At 32.8% G+C, this 18029-nt stretch overlaps 1 protein-coding gene across 1 annotated transcript; it reads right to left on the reverse strand.

Moving 5' to 3' along the window:
• Window positions 1-1602: 1602 nt before the first annotated feature.
• Window positions 1603-15957, reverse strand: LOC105345204 (uncharacterized). Its single transcript, XM_066088902.1, has 23 exons — window positions 15752-15957; window positions 13367-13455; window positions 13142-13211; window positions 12711-12795; window positions 12125-12255; window positions 11410-11545; window positions 11101-11219; window positions 10414-10538; window positions 10053-10218; window positions 9396-9580; window positions 8609-8716; window positions 8013-8135; window positions 7706-7770; window positions 7064-7210; window positions 6658-6859; window positions 5980-6026; window positions 5825-5866; window positions 5298-5484; window positions 4864-4999; window positions 4110-4216; window positions 3824-3948; window positions 3173-3289; window positions 1603-2445 (listed from the first exon to the last, which is right to left on the reverse strand). The coding sequence occupies exons 1-23, from the start codon at window positions 15846-15848 to the stop codon at window positions 2274-2276; spliced, it is 2781 nt and encodes a 926-aa protein (XP_065944974.1). The 5' UTR covers window positions 15849-15957; the 3' UTR covers window positions 1603-2273.
• Between the last annotated feature and the right edge of the window lie 2072 nt (window positions 15958-18029).

Genomic DNA, 18029 nt, shown 5'->3' on the forward strand with positions numbered 1-18029 from the left:
AAACCCACACAATACAATAATGTTCATAAGCATTGAAAGTATAGAATGATACATGCAGAAACTGTACATTTTGGTAATACATGTACATACTATATATACTGGTATAAATGAAAAACTGCACACTAGTATAGAAACATACATGTATGTAGAAATGTACAACTCATTCTAGCCATTCTGGTATTTAAAAATTTGTAGGCTAGAGTCATCACAGACTTGGAATTTCTTTCTTTTTTTTTCAAAAGAAAAAAAAACAAGTGTTGCATCACTGAGTATTGCTATCTTATCCTTCATAAATCATTATTAAATGTCATATACACATATCACTTATCATTCTCCTGTCTACTATTGTCTATTGTGACCAGTCCATTGTTTAAATTTCACACTTACAAAAATTAAACATAAATGTAGATTTACATGCACAAATTTATATCTTTTGTTTTGTGAAAGTCAGTATCATATACATGTGATATAAACATTACATGTGTATGTCAGTATGCGATTATCAATTAACATTCTCCATCTTCATGTAAGATTATAAAGAAGAAATTATTAAGAATATAGGTAAAATGTAACCATGTTAACTATTTTATAGGTAAAAGTTAATTAGCTAGTTCCACTAAGTTTCCCCATTTGCTAAATCCATGAATACAAACAATTACAATGAATAAATCATTAAACCTTATTTGCATGAATATACAAAGTACAGTCTTGTGCACTGTTAATCCCACCAGATCTCAATATTGCTGCAATACTAATGACTGGATATAAATGTAATATGCTCACATGAAAATGATTATATTACATCATCTTATATTCATACTATATGTATAAACAACAAGACTTTAATGAATGTACATGAACATGGGTGTAATATTTGAAATAATATTTGAAATACAATTAAATATATACATAACAACTAAAGTGATAAATGATAAAAATAGATAAAAAGTCTCTCAAAACTGAAGCTACATGCAGTTACTTTAAAAATCAAACACAAATCAAGAACTAAATACTCTCCAAGCAAATCTTTTTTAGATTTTCTTCAAGAGGAAAAATAAATTTTATCAATAGTATAACTTGATAGCAATTAAGGTGGAAAAACACACCTGGAAAAAGTCACTTTAATTTACAGTAAAATATTTGATTATGAAAGATATAATGATGAATAAACTGTACATGTACATATTAAGTCAATATGCAAAAACTTTGCAGTTTGGGAATAAAAAATGAATATCTAAAAAATTTTCAATTCAGTGAGTATCCGTAGCAACAAATGCCCTTGTGAGATTCGAACTTGGGACACTTTATCCACTCGGATACTGAGTTAGTTACATGTTGCTGTCAATAAAATCGTTTTGATAAAATGTAACATGAATTGTTGTTTCGATCTCAGGTCAGCCATTTTGTTATGATGTGTTATTCCACCTTAATACATGTATATGTCTATATAACATAAATTTTACACAGAATGCAAATTTTACATTGAAGCACTCAAAAAAACAAAATCAAAAATTGGAATTCTGGTAACAATGGTATTGAACTTATACATGTAAATAAATGTTCATACGATGTCAAAGCACAAACATTGATCTATACAATACTGTAATCCAACTTTTATTAATGTGCAATAAATTTTCATGAGAGCTTAAATTCATCATCGTGAGTATTACTCCTCCAAGCCTTTGGTTTTTAATTTCCAGATAATCTACACCTTCATTGCAAAACTTAATCACTTCAAACCAGTTTTTCTACTGTAAATTGCGAAAAAAGGTGGTTTAAAGATCATATTTATTGCAGATACCAGAACAGGATCTATACATCTAAAAACTATATCACTCTCAAACAAAGAAATATGCACTGTATGTTATACAAGCACAATCCTACATAAGTATAATCTTAACACATACATTTAAACTGCTTCATACTGAGTATGATGTTAAATCCTTACACACTAGTTTACACACTTTGTATGTATAATTATAAATACACATCCCTCGCATATAAATGAGAATGCAAATCACATCTACATTACATCAGCAGTATTTCAAACATAACAAATGCATCATAATTCATCACAGAGGCTAAAAATCTTGTTTTTGGTTGAAGAAAATTACATGCACTTTAAACAGTAAAGATAAAGATGCACAATACTGGAGTATACAGGAAGTGGTGAATAATTATGGATCTTGATCCAAACAAAAAAAATATTTTGTTCAGACAATAAAAATCAAAGGGTTGAACAAACTTAAACAATTAACAACACACAAAAATAATTAAATGTTTTGAATGCTGGAGTGCTCCCTATTCATCAGTTCAGCTGTGTCTTGATTAGGTAAGAGGCTCCTGAGCAGATTCTGAAACGTGCCTAGAGATTCTTGAAGTCCAATGGATGACATGTAACGAGTGTTCCAAGCTGCCTTGTATGGTTCCATGAATTCTAAGATTCTGTAAATGAAAAGATTTTCAAATTCTGAGCAAAAGTAAAATCAACACCAATAAGCAACCAGGTCTGGTTGATATCAACCAAACTCAGGTCAAATTCTGTGATTCAAATAATAGAGTAAAGCAAGTATTATACTAGTGTGAGAAACATCTGGGAGATTTGTGAGCAAGCCCTACTCACTGATATTTATTTTCACAAACAAATGTTTATCCCTGTAGTGAACGAAATAACTGAAATGACAACTTTCTCATAACAGTTACACAGTAATTAAATCTCACTGCTATTTCTCAACTGGCCATTCTTGAACAAAAAAAAAAACCTATATAATAATGGTTAACAGTATAAAGAGACATTTCATTAGACAAGTTTTTTGATCATTATTAGAATTTATACAAAGGTTAAAGCTCCTCTCATTACAAATTCTATCCATAAAGGGAGAAAAAAAATTAACCTAGAATATGGTTATTGAACTTGTAATATGTACATGCAAAATAATCCAGAAATAAATTTAAAGGTTTTCAAAATATATATTCTGTTAAATTGTGTAGAGACAGTAACAGTAGACGGTGACTGATCCAAGTGTATCTTTCCCTCATTATGCGAAACCATCTGATTGGCTATTTAAAATTAGTTTGATTGACTGATCAGAACCATGAATAACAAATGCACATATTTTAGAGTTCATTTTGAAAACAGAGTTGGACTGACATCATAAAGCAGTCCACTGACCTGTTTGCTATGTCGGTTTTGACTGTGGCGGATAGGTTGTTGATGCCTAGATTTATTGCTGCATACCCGGCTGTTCCACTGGGGTTCTTCCCAGTGATAAGGAGTGAGCGACAGATCCTGTAAAGATATCCAAATACATGTATATCAGATATCAGAATGTTGTTCAAAATTGAGACACCGATGGAGAAATCAGTCACATGATCTGGAAATTAAAATTGATAATGTATAAAGTACATTGCTTTTGACACTCGGGACTGTCCCCCACTTCCCCTCCCCAGTGGCAGAATGTAATGCAATATATTATATTAAATTTGTTACAGTATGTTATCATAGTTATCACTAACATCTATAGAGATATCACAATATCAGAATGTAACCTCTATCATAGATACATGTATCATAAAATATTAATATCTAATATGTAAAAAGATACCAGAATCAAATATCAATATAGATATTAGAATCATATATATACATACTACAAACAATATCAATTTTCTCACAAAAATACATGTACCAATAACCAGCAGGCCAAAAACTATCTCCTTCATTAATACAAACCACATTTTATTTCTGATGGCAAGTTGTGGAATTTTTATCTTAAGAGCAACATGAGCCATGAGGAGTTACTAAATTTTTTTCATAACTCACCTAGTGGCCAACAGCATTAATTCACAAGCCAGATTCAATTCGGATTTTATTTCTTCCCCATCTTGACACCTGAGGTCTGTATTTGCTAGCTCCTGCTGACACTTTTTAACATGACGGACAGTGCGCTTGAAAGTGGAATAGAGTAAGAGTCGGTATTAAAACATATATAATGCAAATTGATTAATACTGTATAATGTTACTAGGGAGCTAACTCTAAAGAAATCTTTGTCATCGAAGATAAACATAATACAACATACTGTTTTAAACGTCTCAATGATAAAGATACCTGTACAGCTTCTATGGACAGGTGTTCTATAGACACAGTGTCAGGTGCAATGAGGAACTTGAATAGGGTGGAGCCTAAGGCATCAGGAAGTCTTTGGATATCTCCAGCTAAAAACAAATATTGAATTAATATATCAAAATATCAAATCTCTGACAGCAAACAGTAGATTCTGTTACACAGAACTGTAATTTTCTTTTTCTATATGAGTACTTAATTCCTCTGTTTTGCATCAAATTGTGAGAATATAAAATCCAGAGCACCAATTTTTTGTTATAAGTTTATATAGCTCAAAACTATTTGAAAAATAAAAGCGAAATTTTAAAATCCATGAGGACTGCTTCTCGCGATTTTACGTGGATCTTTTAAAATTCCTTATGTAAAATTAGGCATCTACAGTACCAGATTCAACTTTTATACTGCCAAATATTTAAGATTTTATCCGTATTCACTAAACACAATTTTTTTTAAGGATTTTAGTCATGAAATCAAATGTTCATTGAAGTATAATTGTGTGACAACAAAATTTAATTGAAAGCACCACTGTCCTTGAATTGGTGTATGCCCCCGAAACTGTGAATTTTGCTAAAACCACAGATATTAATGAAACCACAATATTCAGGAAAGTTAATTTATAATAGGTGAATGGAGAGCCTACGACAGACTTTCTACAACAGACTTACCTGCCTGTGCCCTGAGTAAAGTTGAGTTAATGGGTAAATTGAGGGCATACAACAAATTTCTACAACAGACTTACCTGCCTGTGCCCTGGAGCACCTGATGAGATAAGTCTCGGCTCTCCCTAGTTCCACTACAGCCTGCCCTGCGATGGATTTCTTGTCGTAAAATACATGGCGATTCATCAGTTCTCCAAGAGTCGCAAAGAGAAAGTCCTGAAAATGAAACCAATTCTCTCATCAACCTAATGCAGGAAATAGATCTGTGTTAAATAACATGTTAAATAACAATCGATACACTGTTCTTATTCGTCACTAAATACATTGCATATAATAATCATTACAGTGGATGCAATCAATAAAATATATTTGTTTGATACTGACTGAAATATTAACACCAGAGACATAGATAAAACTATATTCCCTCTGTTTTCATCTGTAGGGAACTAATAACACCAAAAGCATTGTATTCAATCATCCTTGACTGAAATAATTTGTCAAAGGTTTGCCATACCTGGTGACAATTGGAATTCCACGATAAACCCAGATTTAACATGTACGCTGGCCAGGAGAACACGTGACTATTAAGGTGTGCTTTTCCTGACCAATCACAGGCCACTATTCCAGTGCAGCCGTGAGTGACTCCACACTTAACGGCATTGTAAATATTCTTAATGGCCGCCTCAGGACATCCTGCAATACTGAAGAGGGAATAGACATTTTTTTAAATCAGTGACAAAATCAAGAAGAAAACAAAATTTCAAAGAACTCCTAGAATAATTTTGCATGTAAATAGACCCCTTCACAATAACTGCGGTAATAATCTCTTGCAGGGCAAATTGATATACTTATTGGATAGATAATTAAATGTTAAAAAAAAAATTGACGTTTAATACATCATATTTTACCAAACTTTGTCATTTTATCCAGCAAAAGGGCAGTACAGCAGATACTGTAAAGAGGTCTATCGCAAAATAGTTTCAGTGAGTCTAAAAAATAAACATGATGGTATAGTGGTTAAGATGAAATAGTCAGATGTACCTGTTCCATGCAGAAGTTCCTGGACAAAGGAAGAAACCCACTCTGAAAAATAAAATTACGAATAATTTAATCAGAGACCAACCAGGCACTGTTTTTACATGTAGATTGGAAATTTAATATCACAGATAAATAATATTTAATAAAAGCAGCCATACCCTTTCTCTGATAAAGGTGTGCAAAATCTTCTAAATTCATAATCTGCCTGTAAAATAGGAAAATGCACAAAATAGTCATACATAGAAAAAAAATAATAAAACCTGACATAAAAGATATGAAAACTGAAATTGGTGAAAATGAAACTGTTTCATTCTTGTTTCTTTCTGACAGAAATGTACCGTAAACAAGTTCCGGTAAAAGAGAAAATCCTGCTTCAGTTTACGATACAAAAAAAGTTTTATAACAAATTAGTCATACTGTGCACATATACATGTCCATGTACTGTGCACATACACATAATGGTAGATGACTTCTTTGTCATCAGTGATGAAAGAAACTGTTTGAGAACTACACTAATGGATATTAAATTGTGCAATAACTTAAATTCTAACACTCTTCAATGTGTCAGTCCTCTGATAATGTCTGAGGTTTATCGCATATGATGTCTGTACTGAAAAACACCATACCTCGTTGCCTCAAAATGTAACAAAAATGTTTTAACAGCCTACATATAAGTAAACCCTAAACTTATTTCTTCAAAATCAAAGTTACAGTAGTTTTCAAAGACAGATTTTACCAAAATGACAGAACAAACAATTTACAAGCACTGATCTTCCAACCCCTAGATTGATAGAAAAAGACTACCGTAATAAAACCATTCTATGTTTGAACTGTACCTCTATTCCATATTCACTGATAAGAACATTAGGAGGAATGCCAAACAGGAGCTTTGTATCCATTCCATGCAGAGGGTAGCCACAGATCTGGATGGTTTTGTCTCCACTGAGTGGTAACAGTTTGATGGCGTCACTGGTATCCAGGCTACCATCATCTGTATCCAGCACAAAGCTACTGAGTCTAGGACCAAGACTAACAAATCTATACAAAAGAAAAAAAATTATAGAAATATATCTTTAAGAACAATTATAGTACAATTGTATATTTAAAATTTGGAGCAAATAATTCATTGACTTCTGGAAATTTTCCATCCATCTAAATGATGAATTGGGTATCTTCCGTCTTTAAATCAAGTTTTTCAATACATGTACCAGAAGTTTGAAATTCAATTTTTTATGAACTTACTGAGCATTTTGGAAGTTTGCTATAAAATCCTGTAGGGTTGAGTAAAGGTCATCCAAATCTTCAAACTGGATCTGTGGTGACACATCAAGGACAGGTACCACCTGAATCCCTCTCTCATTGCAGTAATCATCTAGCTCACAGATACAACTACCAAAAAAAAAAATACAATAAATAAAATATACATATCATACAATGTTCCTCATCTGAATGAATAAGCTCATTTACAAACTTTAATAATGTTTCTTTTTGTACTCTGCAAAATGTGCTTTTAAATCCGTCTTCAATCTATAGTGCTAGGAATGCATGGGAGAGTTCAGATACATTTTTATCTTTTAAAATTAACTAATATTTATTGAATCCATTCATAATTTAAAAAAAGATACATTTTTAGTTTAGCTGAATAGCCAAAAAGTAGAATCATTTGATTAGTGGGGGTTAATTAATGGAAAATCTCAAATAATGCAGATAAATGAGAAACACAACATCAGAGATATGCAAACTTCTTCATGCAACAAACAGAATCATATTAAAAGTGATAAGAAAATGCTAGTTTTGATTTTCAGTGAAATCTGAAGATACCTGTACATCGCCATGTACATTGTACATGTATCTTGATGTTTGTTTATCATTCAAAATACTAACTTTTTGGAATACGGAGCTTGCCATTCTGGTTCGTCTTTCTTGGAAAATCTACAGTACAGCTGAATCTGCAGAACATAAATCATAGTTAAATGTACGAATCAACAGTTATGTTCATAAAATAAAAATGTGTTTTAAAGTCTCTTTGCATTAAAAATTAAAAAATGTGACTTCAGAGTGTTGCTCAACAGTGAATTCAAAAGAACTGAACAATATTTCTGTTCTGTTTTAATTTATACAAGACATAATCATGGTTTTGCTCTGAGACACGTGGTGGAGAAAAGAGGAAAAAAATTCATTTCAATCATACCATATTAATCTTGTTCAGCGATAATGTTTCAATCGTAGTCTTCAATGAATTTTTCATGAGTAGCCTCCCTTGAGATATATCCAGGAGGATTCCTCTATAGTGAATGTCTGGCCAATCATCTATCTAAAAAATGAAATAGTATATTTATAACTGTTAAACTTCATGATGTAACAGAATTTTTTTCCTTATGTAGCTACATGTACATCTTACACACAAACTCATACCCAAACAAATATTGACAACCCACAAAATCATATTCAAGCAATTTGATGTAACGGAATAATCTATGAAATATCTGCAAAATTTGGCCCTAAAAAAATTACAAAATTTCTGAAGTTGCTTAAATCTTGTCATTTTGAACAATGTGTTGATGACAAAAAGATAAAAACTTTGAGATTTCCGAGGATTTGTGGCATTGAAGTTAAATACATAAAGAAACAATGCAGATTTTGACTTTCAGGACATTTTGATATATCCATGGCATTTGAGATATCAATGATCATGATATCAAAGTTCAATGGTAGTTAATTCTGTTCCCATTCAGGCCATGTGACAATAATTTACATGTGTCATTGTAATGCGACTTTTATACTTACTAGTAGTGGGGGGACATGGATTTCCTCGTCTTTATACAGGGAAAATAGCTGAAAGACTGTCGCAATTGCATAGTGCAGGCTTGCTATATCACTACACACTATCTTCAACTGAATTAAAAAAAAAATATACATACAATGTAATAAGAAAGTATTTCTTGATATCTAAAAATACATGAACTTGAATGATGATTCTGGATCAACATTTGCCATTCAAACATATTTTTTTTTACACCTCAATCTATCCAGAGATACTGCATGCAAGTAAATATCCTAAAATTTACAAAAATTTAAAATGTGAGCTATCAGTGTATATGATAACAGCGTATCAGTGTTTATGATAACAGTAATTGTTATAAAACTGGATAAAGTGCATGCAAAAAAGACAGTGTTCTACATTGTACTTCCTTAACAAACAAAACAAAAATTATCTTTAAGGATCCTCAACACCCTGTGACTTCTATTTTTTATGTAAGTACATCACAACATGACGAATTTAGTGCATTGTGAAACAGTTTATACCACCATTATTTGGTGTCTATCTCTGTGGCGCAGTGGGTGTTCCTTAAGTCTACCAACTCGCAGGCCCCGAGTTCGAATACTGCAGGGGTTTTTATTTTCATGAACAGCGGTAAAATTTTAAAAAGTGAGATCCATATCTTAAAGCAATTTAGAAGAATGGGCTTGCAAGCAGAACTTTTCCCAGGTGTTTGGAGGACCCTTAAAAAGGAAAATTTCTATAATAACTTTAAAACAGCAATCAAACCAGAAAATCAAGTCTGGCCCTAACCTGATTGGATGAGATTGTGAGTTTGTAGATGGCACAGCCGGGACACACACGGCTGTTGACACAACACAGAACGTGGGGGACAGAGGAGTCGGAGAGCTGGGTGTGTACACTGACGGCCACGCTCAGACCCAGCATCTCAAAGGTGGGCTTACGAGTCTGCCAGATCTTCTGCACCTCTTTGGAACCTGTCAAATGAGTTAATAAGTTTTTGCGTGTATGAATGTGATCATATCATGGTTGAATGTAAATCATGTTCTACGAGATCTATTGTTGAAAAATTTAAATGCCTTTTTTGATATTATGGTTTTAGATATTTACAAAAAAGTTAATTATATCTTATTCACCCCTCCCCCACTCTCCTCCAAAAAAATAAACTTTTATACCTTTTATATACTCATTATAACCGAAGTTAGATGTGAAGTGTTAGAAGTGATAAGTTATCTCCCTTTGCTTTCATTACTGTGATTTCATCAATATTTGTGGGCACAGATTTTTGTGAATTTAATGAGGTTTAATTAGTTTCAAGGATAAGTACATTTTCAGCCAATGATTCTATCAATACAATGTGTTATCAAAAATTGCAATTCAATGAACCAGCTCAACAACGAAATAAATAAATACTGATGAAACCACGGTAATTTTCCCTTGTTTTCATACTTTCATTGGGACCCGTTGAGATGTACACAGGAAGTTGACTGCCCAGGGTGAATGGTTTGCCGTCTCTCTGTATAATGCTCTGGGGCTGGGGCCACAACAGTCCTAGCTTCTCCTCCGTTATCACAGGTTTGGGGGGTTGTAGCGAGGAATCCAAGGAAATTTTTTTCTAAACAGACACATGATAAATTAATAAGCTGATTACTCAGATTTCATTAAAGAATATCCTATAAAAATCTTTTGTCTTTTTGATGATTATGCAAAATTTAGCAAAAAAGTCAGTTAATACATTTATATGGTAATGTTCAAACAATAAAGAACATTTAATAAGAATAGATCTTTCCTACTGGTACATGGTACGTACATTAAATGTGGGAGTTTTGAGCTGCGGTGTTGGTGAAATTGGTCCATTTATGTCTCCATTTGGCATTGGGGAATGGAGGGATGATTCAGATGAACTGTCTGACTTGATTGTCAATTTCTGAAGCCCTACAATAGCAAATTACCCACACTCTATGAATATTAAGTCAATATTTGACAAGTATCTAAAAATAATAGTGGCCATACTAGGTGAACTTTGGTAGTAATCATTCAATCATATTTCCCCGTTCCAAAGAATTATATGACTAGAACATGATATCTTATTAAAATGAAAACTACATTGATATGAGATATCCAATCTAATTAAACTATCCTATTTATTTGTACATGCATTTACTAACAGCTATTTTCTATGATACATAAGAGTAGAATTACAAAATTACCGGTAACATACTCTTTAAGATTTGCTTTCACCAACTGCTAATTGAGCAGTATAACCGTGAAAGAAAACAAGCTTAGTTTTATATCTAAATTTAAATCTTCGGTTTAATATCAAAATTTAAATCTTCGATCTAATTCACCCACCTGCTGACCAATCTGACTGAATTCCTGTTGCAATGTCAGAGGACTCCAAACTAGTTTTGCCAGCCAAAATGGCTCAAGTTCCTGCTATATTTTCTGACTTACAATTTACAACCAAAATCTTCCATAATCTGCTGACTTGACCCACCTGACTGAGTTCCTGCTGTGTGGTCAGTCTCATGGTGAGGTTTGGGAGGATTTGTCAGCACCTTTAGAACCTGAGGTTTCCCAGCTGCTAAATCGATGGCTGTCTTGCCTTCCTCTTTTCTGCAAGGAAAAGAGAGAAACAAATTACAATGAATTCTAATGGAAACTGGGTGTATTCTTACCAAACTCACATGTAATTCTTTATTGCACAACAGACTTCATTAAAGTTGCTCTTGTAAGTATTTAAGAGTAGCTGAATAAATTTTACCTCATAATAACAAGAACCGTTACGTAGAAAAAGATAACTAACCCACAAGTGACCTTAGCCATGGGGTCAGAGTTATGCATCAGTAATTCTGTCACGGCCTGAACATCTCCTCTCTTCACCGCATCATGAAGTGGGGTACAGCCACTTGCATTTACAGCTCGTACATTTGCACCTCTTGCTAAAAAATATAAATCAAGCAATGTCATTATTTTTTACTAAAATTCAAATGCCACTTCACTGTATAAAATTTTCAATGTTGTTTCGGCTGTGTGTATATTGAATTTACAGATATCTGAACATAAAACCAACTTTTACCTACATAATTTAACCATGTTTAATTTGTAACTGAATCTAGATCTGTCCTGATGGGGCTTAACCCACTTATAACTATCAAATACAACCTAAGAATACACTTAAAAGCCCAAAACAAGTCCCCGATTTTATCCACTTGATACTGCCTATAAATGGTTTATTAATTACACTGTACATATTAACAGCTACTGTATACAGGGTTATTTTTGCCCAATCTAATTTTCGCTCTTGCAAATAGTTTCGCCCTATTTTGAATTCGCCCAGGCACAGTTGTGTTTAAAGAGAGACATTATGAGACATTGGAATTTGTCCAGCCTTAAATTCACCGCTGACAACGAGGGTGAAAGGGGCAAATATCAAACAGGGGCAATTATTTCCCAGTATACAGTACTGAAGCTAAATGTAGTAAACAAGTGCTATATCACAGCTATAAAGTTTTACATACTACAGAGGCACTGAATCACTGCCCTGTTTCCAAAAGATGCTGCCCAGTGGAGGGGGGTGTTCTGACTCTCCTCGCTGTCTATCAGGTTTACGTCTACCCCTGAGGCGAACAGCTGACAGACTCTTCCTAACCTACAATGGAAATTATGGTGATGCTTTCACTTTCATAAACAAATATGACCTGAATACACATAAACCATAAAAGTGATGCAAAAGTGATTCATCTGCATTACAGTAAAACACGATTAAAAGAGAGAGTCAGAGACCAGCAATTTTGTTTTGGGATAAATGAAATTCATTAAACATGATCAATGTTTAATAGATTCATCAGATAAAAGGAATGAAACTGACTTTGTCTTAAGCATGCATTTGCTTACCTTTATAGAGGAATAAAAAATAAGACGGGACATATACTAGTATTTAAATCCAGATATGTAACATAATGAATATATATAGATAGATGTACAAATGTATATTTATTACATCATTAAGAATACATACATGTACCAGTACATTACTTCAAAATTTTGTTTTATAGTATACAATCAATCAATCAATCTTCAGATACACAGAGTTGTGAGGCTTACTTTGACTGAGCGGTTGCTTGAAGAAGCTCCTCACTGAAAACCATTCGGACATTTTCATCAGTCACTAGGTCATAAGCAGTTTTACCTACAACAAGGTAAACCAAGTTAATTTCATCTCTTCCCCTTTGCTTGATCACATACAACAATGTTTACTTGAACAGAACTTTCACAGCTAAAATGTAATGTCATGTTTAACATCTTTGATTTTTATAACTCCGCAATCAACAAGTTTTTTTAAAACTGATAACCAGAGGTTGCAGAAAATTTTAAATCTCAAAGGTTAATATCTGATTAATTATGTTTTGCTCACATTTGTCAGTATTTATATAAGCTATGAGATATTCTCTTCTCAATCGACCCTGGGCAGACAGACAATCAAATATCTTACAAATAGGGTTATATTGCCACTAGTTAAATGTACCAACACATACCAGCTTCATTATGAATTCCAGGGTCAGCGTTTGCAGATAACAATGTCCTAACCATATCCACATTTCCCATCTGTAAAAAGAAGATCATAAAATAGTAGTCCAAATGCTTTTTACTATTTCAGTTTTCAGAGACTGAAAAATAAAAAAGAAAGTTCAACACGGTAAGCCATGCAATAATCAGAATGGTGTCAAATATTGACTTCTAGGAAGAATTGAGAAACATACCTTTGCTGAAAGATGAAGTAGTGTACCTTCCTCGCAACATACTTCATTTAATATATCCCTCAGTAATGTTGGGCTGTATAAATCTTTGTCTGGAAGAACATGATAAAAAAGTTTAAAAAACAGGTAAATTAATACAACTGTCACCCCTTACATTGCCATGAACAATACATTCATTTAATTTTAAATAAAACTTATATATACAGTCATATCTGCTATTAATAAAAGCTGAACTTTCCCTCACTGATTTAAAAAAAAAAACCAAGATGGATTTACAATCGCTTATTTATGATGCTGGGTGTAGTGCAGCCAAACTGCATAGTCTACAATAATTATATAATGCAGATATTATATTGATGTGCACGCGAAGTTAAGCAGCACTCTATGAGTTAAGATAAAACTTATACCTTAGCAGTTCTTTCCAAACACACCCTCATTTACTTTTTGTTGATTGTGAATTCTTTTATTACTACAAATTGTAGTTCATTTAGAAGTCCATGCAATCTGAATGTCTCAATCGAAAAACGACCAACAGTAACTTTCTTGACCAATATATATATATATATATATATATATATATATATATATATATATATATATATATATATATATATATATATATATATATATATATATATATATATATATATATATATATATATATATATATATATATATATACACACACCCCATAGGCAGTTGAGGAGCAATTGAAAATAATATGGAGACTAATACTTCTATGAATTCCTGTCAGCTGTAATTGAAACTATAAGTGGATGTCGATTGGAGGCAGCAATTTTCATAATGGCGTTAATTCTGATGTTTTCCTGGCAAGTAAGATATTAAATTTTTAATAAAGCCAGAAAAATCATCAGATATTTCGGACTACCTACTGTTCACTTTGCCCTCTCCCTCCCTCCACAGTCTTTGAAGGAGCAGAGGAGCAGTAATACATTTCATAAATATTTGCAATTAAAACTTGAAAGTGTATGTAAATCTTGGAAATATGTTCCTCAGTGAACTAAACTAATATATTTCAAAGCAATTCATATTTTAACCATGCTGATAATTTGTTCTACATGTTTCAGTGTTTTCATTAAAACTTAACTTTGTGATAAAAATTGTTGTTTTAATTTATAGCGAGCGCAGCGAGGCGGCGCGAAGTGCCGCTCGCGTAGCGAGCTCCATAGACAACGTGTACGAACGGAGGAAATTCGAGTTGAAATCTGCACATTGTTCAAAGAAAATTTTGTGGACCCACGTGAAAACGTTCTACTATCCCAGTGATCCTTTGCAGTGCATAGCAACATGGTGGAACAGGAAGCGTTTCTAAGGAAAATTCTTATCTCTTAATCGTATACATCTATTTCATTTAAAACAACACAAAACACTAAAGTAAACAATACATGCTTACACAAAAAAAAAAAACCTGTACCTATCTGAACTATTGTTGACATATGACGTCATTTCCTTTCCCGAATTTTTCCGACAATTTACGAGAACTGTCGACCGCAAAAGAAAGTTAAGTATGACGTCACAGTAGTGACTTCCCGCAATATAAATTTAGAGGTGGATCAAGCATATGTACTGGGTGTAACGTGTAGTAAGTACTCAGTATCAGTGTTAATGGTGAATCTTCGGCTCATTAGTTTTGTTTTGATCATATTTTTTTGGCTTTAATAGTAAATACACATGCAAGTTCCATACTTAACTGACTGTCATATCGATCCATTTGTAAAATGCATGCGTGAGGTAGATGACAAAAAATTATTTTAAAAATGTCTTCAACGCATATATATAGCATACAAAAATTATAAACAAATTGATGATACAGAATAATATAACAACAAGGAACAAAATAGGATATAACACACTCAGACAAGCAGTTTATTGTTTACTGATTTTAATTATCATTATTAAAAAGTAAAGGAATGATAAAACATGATTGTCTTTTATTAAAAAAAAAATCAAACGGCTTTGATTCAACATGTTTTAATAAGTCTGTTTTACATTTAATTTATGCTCATGGGTGTTTTGATTAAGTGCATTAGCCTAAAATGAACAATTGGAATAAATGTTTGATAACTTTGGGTTCCTTGCGGTGATAAAAGTTTTCGAGACAAAGCCAAAGTTTTTAGGTTGGGGCAAGTCAACGGGTTAACGTTGCATTTAACAATGATGAGAGATGTTTGGTTCCTTCTGCGCTCGCCCCAACGGTCACACCGTAAAACATATTATATTAACCATTTTCTAAAAAATACAAGCCATAGATATATCTTTATTACAGTTTTTATCAATAGCATTTTAAAAACTGGCTATATATCAGGTACATTATATCTTGACACAACCTGACAACATCTGAGGAAATTCGAACACTGCCACATGTACCTTTCTCAACCGCCGATATTATTGACCGCAGAATATCTGTTCTTCCATTTGTTACTGCCGCTGTTAACTGTTCGACTATTTCTGCTTTAGAAGACATGCTTTAATTATGCAATACAATGTGTAGTTTCCGCAAACAATCACTCATTTTCTGTTTACCCCAATCACGGCACCGGAAGTTTACATCCTCTGCAGAAAATTATTCATGCGCGTATACCGTGTTTGTACATTTCACGAGTCAACATATTTTTTCTTTTGTTTAAAAGGTTAACTCTGCACAAAACTATAAATTGTATATCATAAAGAAATTGGAACATTTTTAATTTTTCAACTTTAACTAATTTTTACAGGACTGTAAAAGCGGAAGTGTTCATAGGCTCTCCCATGCAGTCAAGGTTGGAAAATGATGAATATATTGCGTAAAAGCATCCCAAACAGACAAAGTTTGTCAGCGTTTTCCAGGATCTTAGTTGCACGGTATTCTGAAAATACTGGCAGTAAAGAATATATTGATGGACTTGTAAAAGACAAGAAACTGGTGGTTTTTATGAAAGGAACACCTGCAGCTCCAAAATGCGGATTTAGCAACGCAGTTGTGCAGATTCTCGATTTTCATGGTGTAAAGCAATATGACTCTTACAACGTTCTTGAAGACGAAGATCTTCGTCAAGGTTAGATTTGACATCTTTGAGTCTATATGATTTGGGCCTACTTGTTGCTACTCGTCACCCTTTTTTGTTATTCAATCGCTGGTATCAGGGACGTATATACGTCCCTGATGTTATCTGGGTATATTAATTACATGTACAAATCTAGATAGAGTGTTCTATCGTTAAGGGGCCTGGGGATGGCTGCCATTTAAGACAATATTGATCTCCGTTAAAAGAAGAGCTCCATATAAAGATAATGGGAAGTGATGAAATTTTATATTAAAATATATGAAATTTTCCTTTAACAAATAGTAATTGATAGCTTCAGAAATCACATATAAAATTTTCAAATAAATCTGATGGTTTTATATTATATTATATTTTGACCCCCCAGCCTCCTTAAAATGACAGATGTCCTACGGACCCGGTTTAACTTACTGTGACCTGAGCGTAGCCTTGTCACGGCAAGATTATTCTTTCTATAGTACAAATCGTGCACCCTTAAACAGGTCCAGTACAATCTCCAGATTTAGCTATATAGCTTGAAAAAGCTATATAGCTTTATAAAGCTATTCAAAATAGCTTGATAAAGCTATTTATGTGCAGTTTTTGAAGACATTTTTTATTGTAAGAAATGGAAAAAAAATCGCAATTAACTTGCTACTCATATTTGCACAACTGACCATTATAAACTTGACCACAATTAAAGATAGTTTTAACACTGCAGCTTTTAAACACTTATTAGCAAAAAATATATTTCCATTGTTTGGGTAACTGTTTACCACTTTGTGTGCAATGAGGCGTGGATAAGTATGATTTCTTTTCATTGCGATAAATTATTACCAATCACCTATCTTGTTTACCATAACTGACCTCCTTTATATTTCATTCAAGTAGTAAGGCCAGCATTTTTTTATTTTTAGGTTTACAAACAACAAAATGATAAAGTTCCGTAGGAGGAGGAAATAAAAAAAAAATAAAAATCTCTTTTGACCTACAGTTTTCTTATTTTTAGGTTTACGAACCACAAAATTGTAAAGTTCTGTAGGAGAAAAAAACCCTTTTATGACATCATCTTTATTCTAATAATATGATGAATGACAACTTCATGATAGTGATGTGTAACTGCATCAAGTGTAGCATGTGAAAAGTATGTCATCTGTGTAACATATCACTGAAATAGTACAATAGAATATTAGACATACAGCTTTGGAATTACATGTACTTATAGCAATGTCAGGGGTGTGCAATTACAAAATTTGGCCACAAAGTTACTAGCCCAAGATTCAAAGTTACTAGTCAGACTATTGTCGAACATGTCAACATTTCATTTTATAAAAAAAACCTAAATTTCATGTACATAAAGTCATAATGTTTTCTCCTGTATGAAACTAGTATATAATTATTACTATACAAAATATTTATTACTTTCATGTTTTCTGCAGTAGACTAGTTAAAAAATATTCAACTTCATTGATCTCTCACATTTTATTTACAAAATTGGTTTGGGTGTTTATATGTGAGAAAACTCAAACATAACATTGTGAATGTGAACAGACTCTATAAAATCACTGCAACTATATGTGTGCATGTATTTTATCCTGTTGAATTTCCATGTACAAAGTACAACT

Source organism: Magallana gigas, chromosome 6 (genome assembly GCF_963853765.1).
Source record: "Magallana gigas chromosome 6, xbMagGiga1.1, whole genome shotgun sequence".
NCBI classification, from domain to species: Eukaryota; Metazoa; Mollusca; class Bivalvia; order Ostreida; family Ostreidae; genus Magallana; species Magallana gigas.

What these genes read in the sequence shown, in the direction of transcription:
- LOC105345204 (XM_066088902.1), bottom strand. Translation starts at nt 15,848, where the DNA reads ATGTCTTCTAAAGCAGAAATAGTCGAACAGTTAACAGCGGCAGTAACA. An exon ending in CTCAACGGGTCCCAATGAAA is followed by an intron (nt 9,581 to 10,052) that starts GTATGAAAACAA and finishes CTCATTTGACAG; the next exon opens with GTTCCAAAGAGGTGCAGAAG. An exon ending in GCAAACTTCCAAAATGCTCA is followed by an intron (nt 6,860 to 7,063) that starts GTAAGTTCATAA and finishes TCTTTTGTATAG; the next exon opens with ATTTGTTAGTCTTGGTCCTA.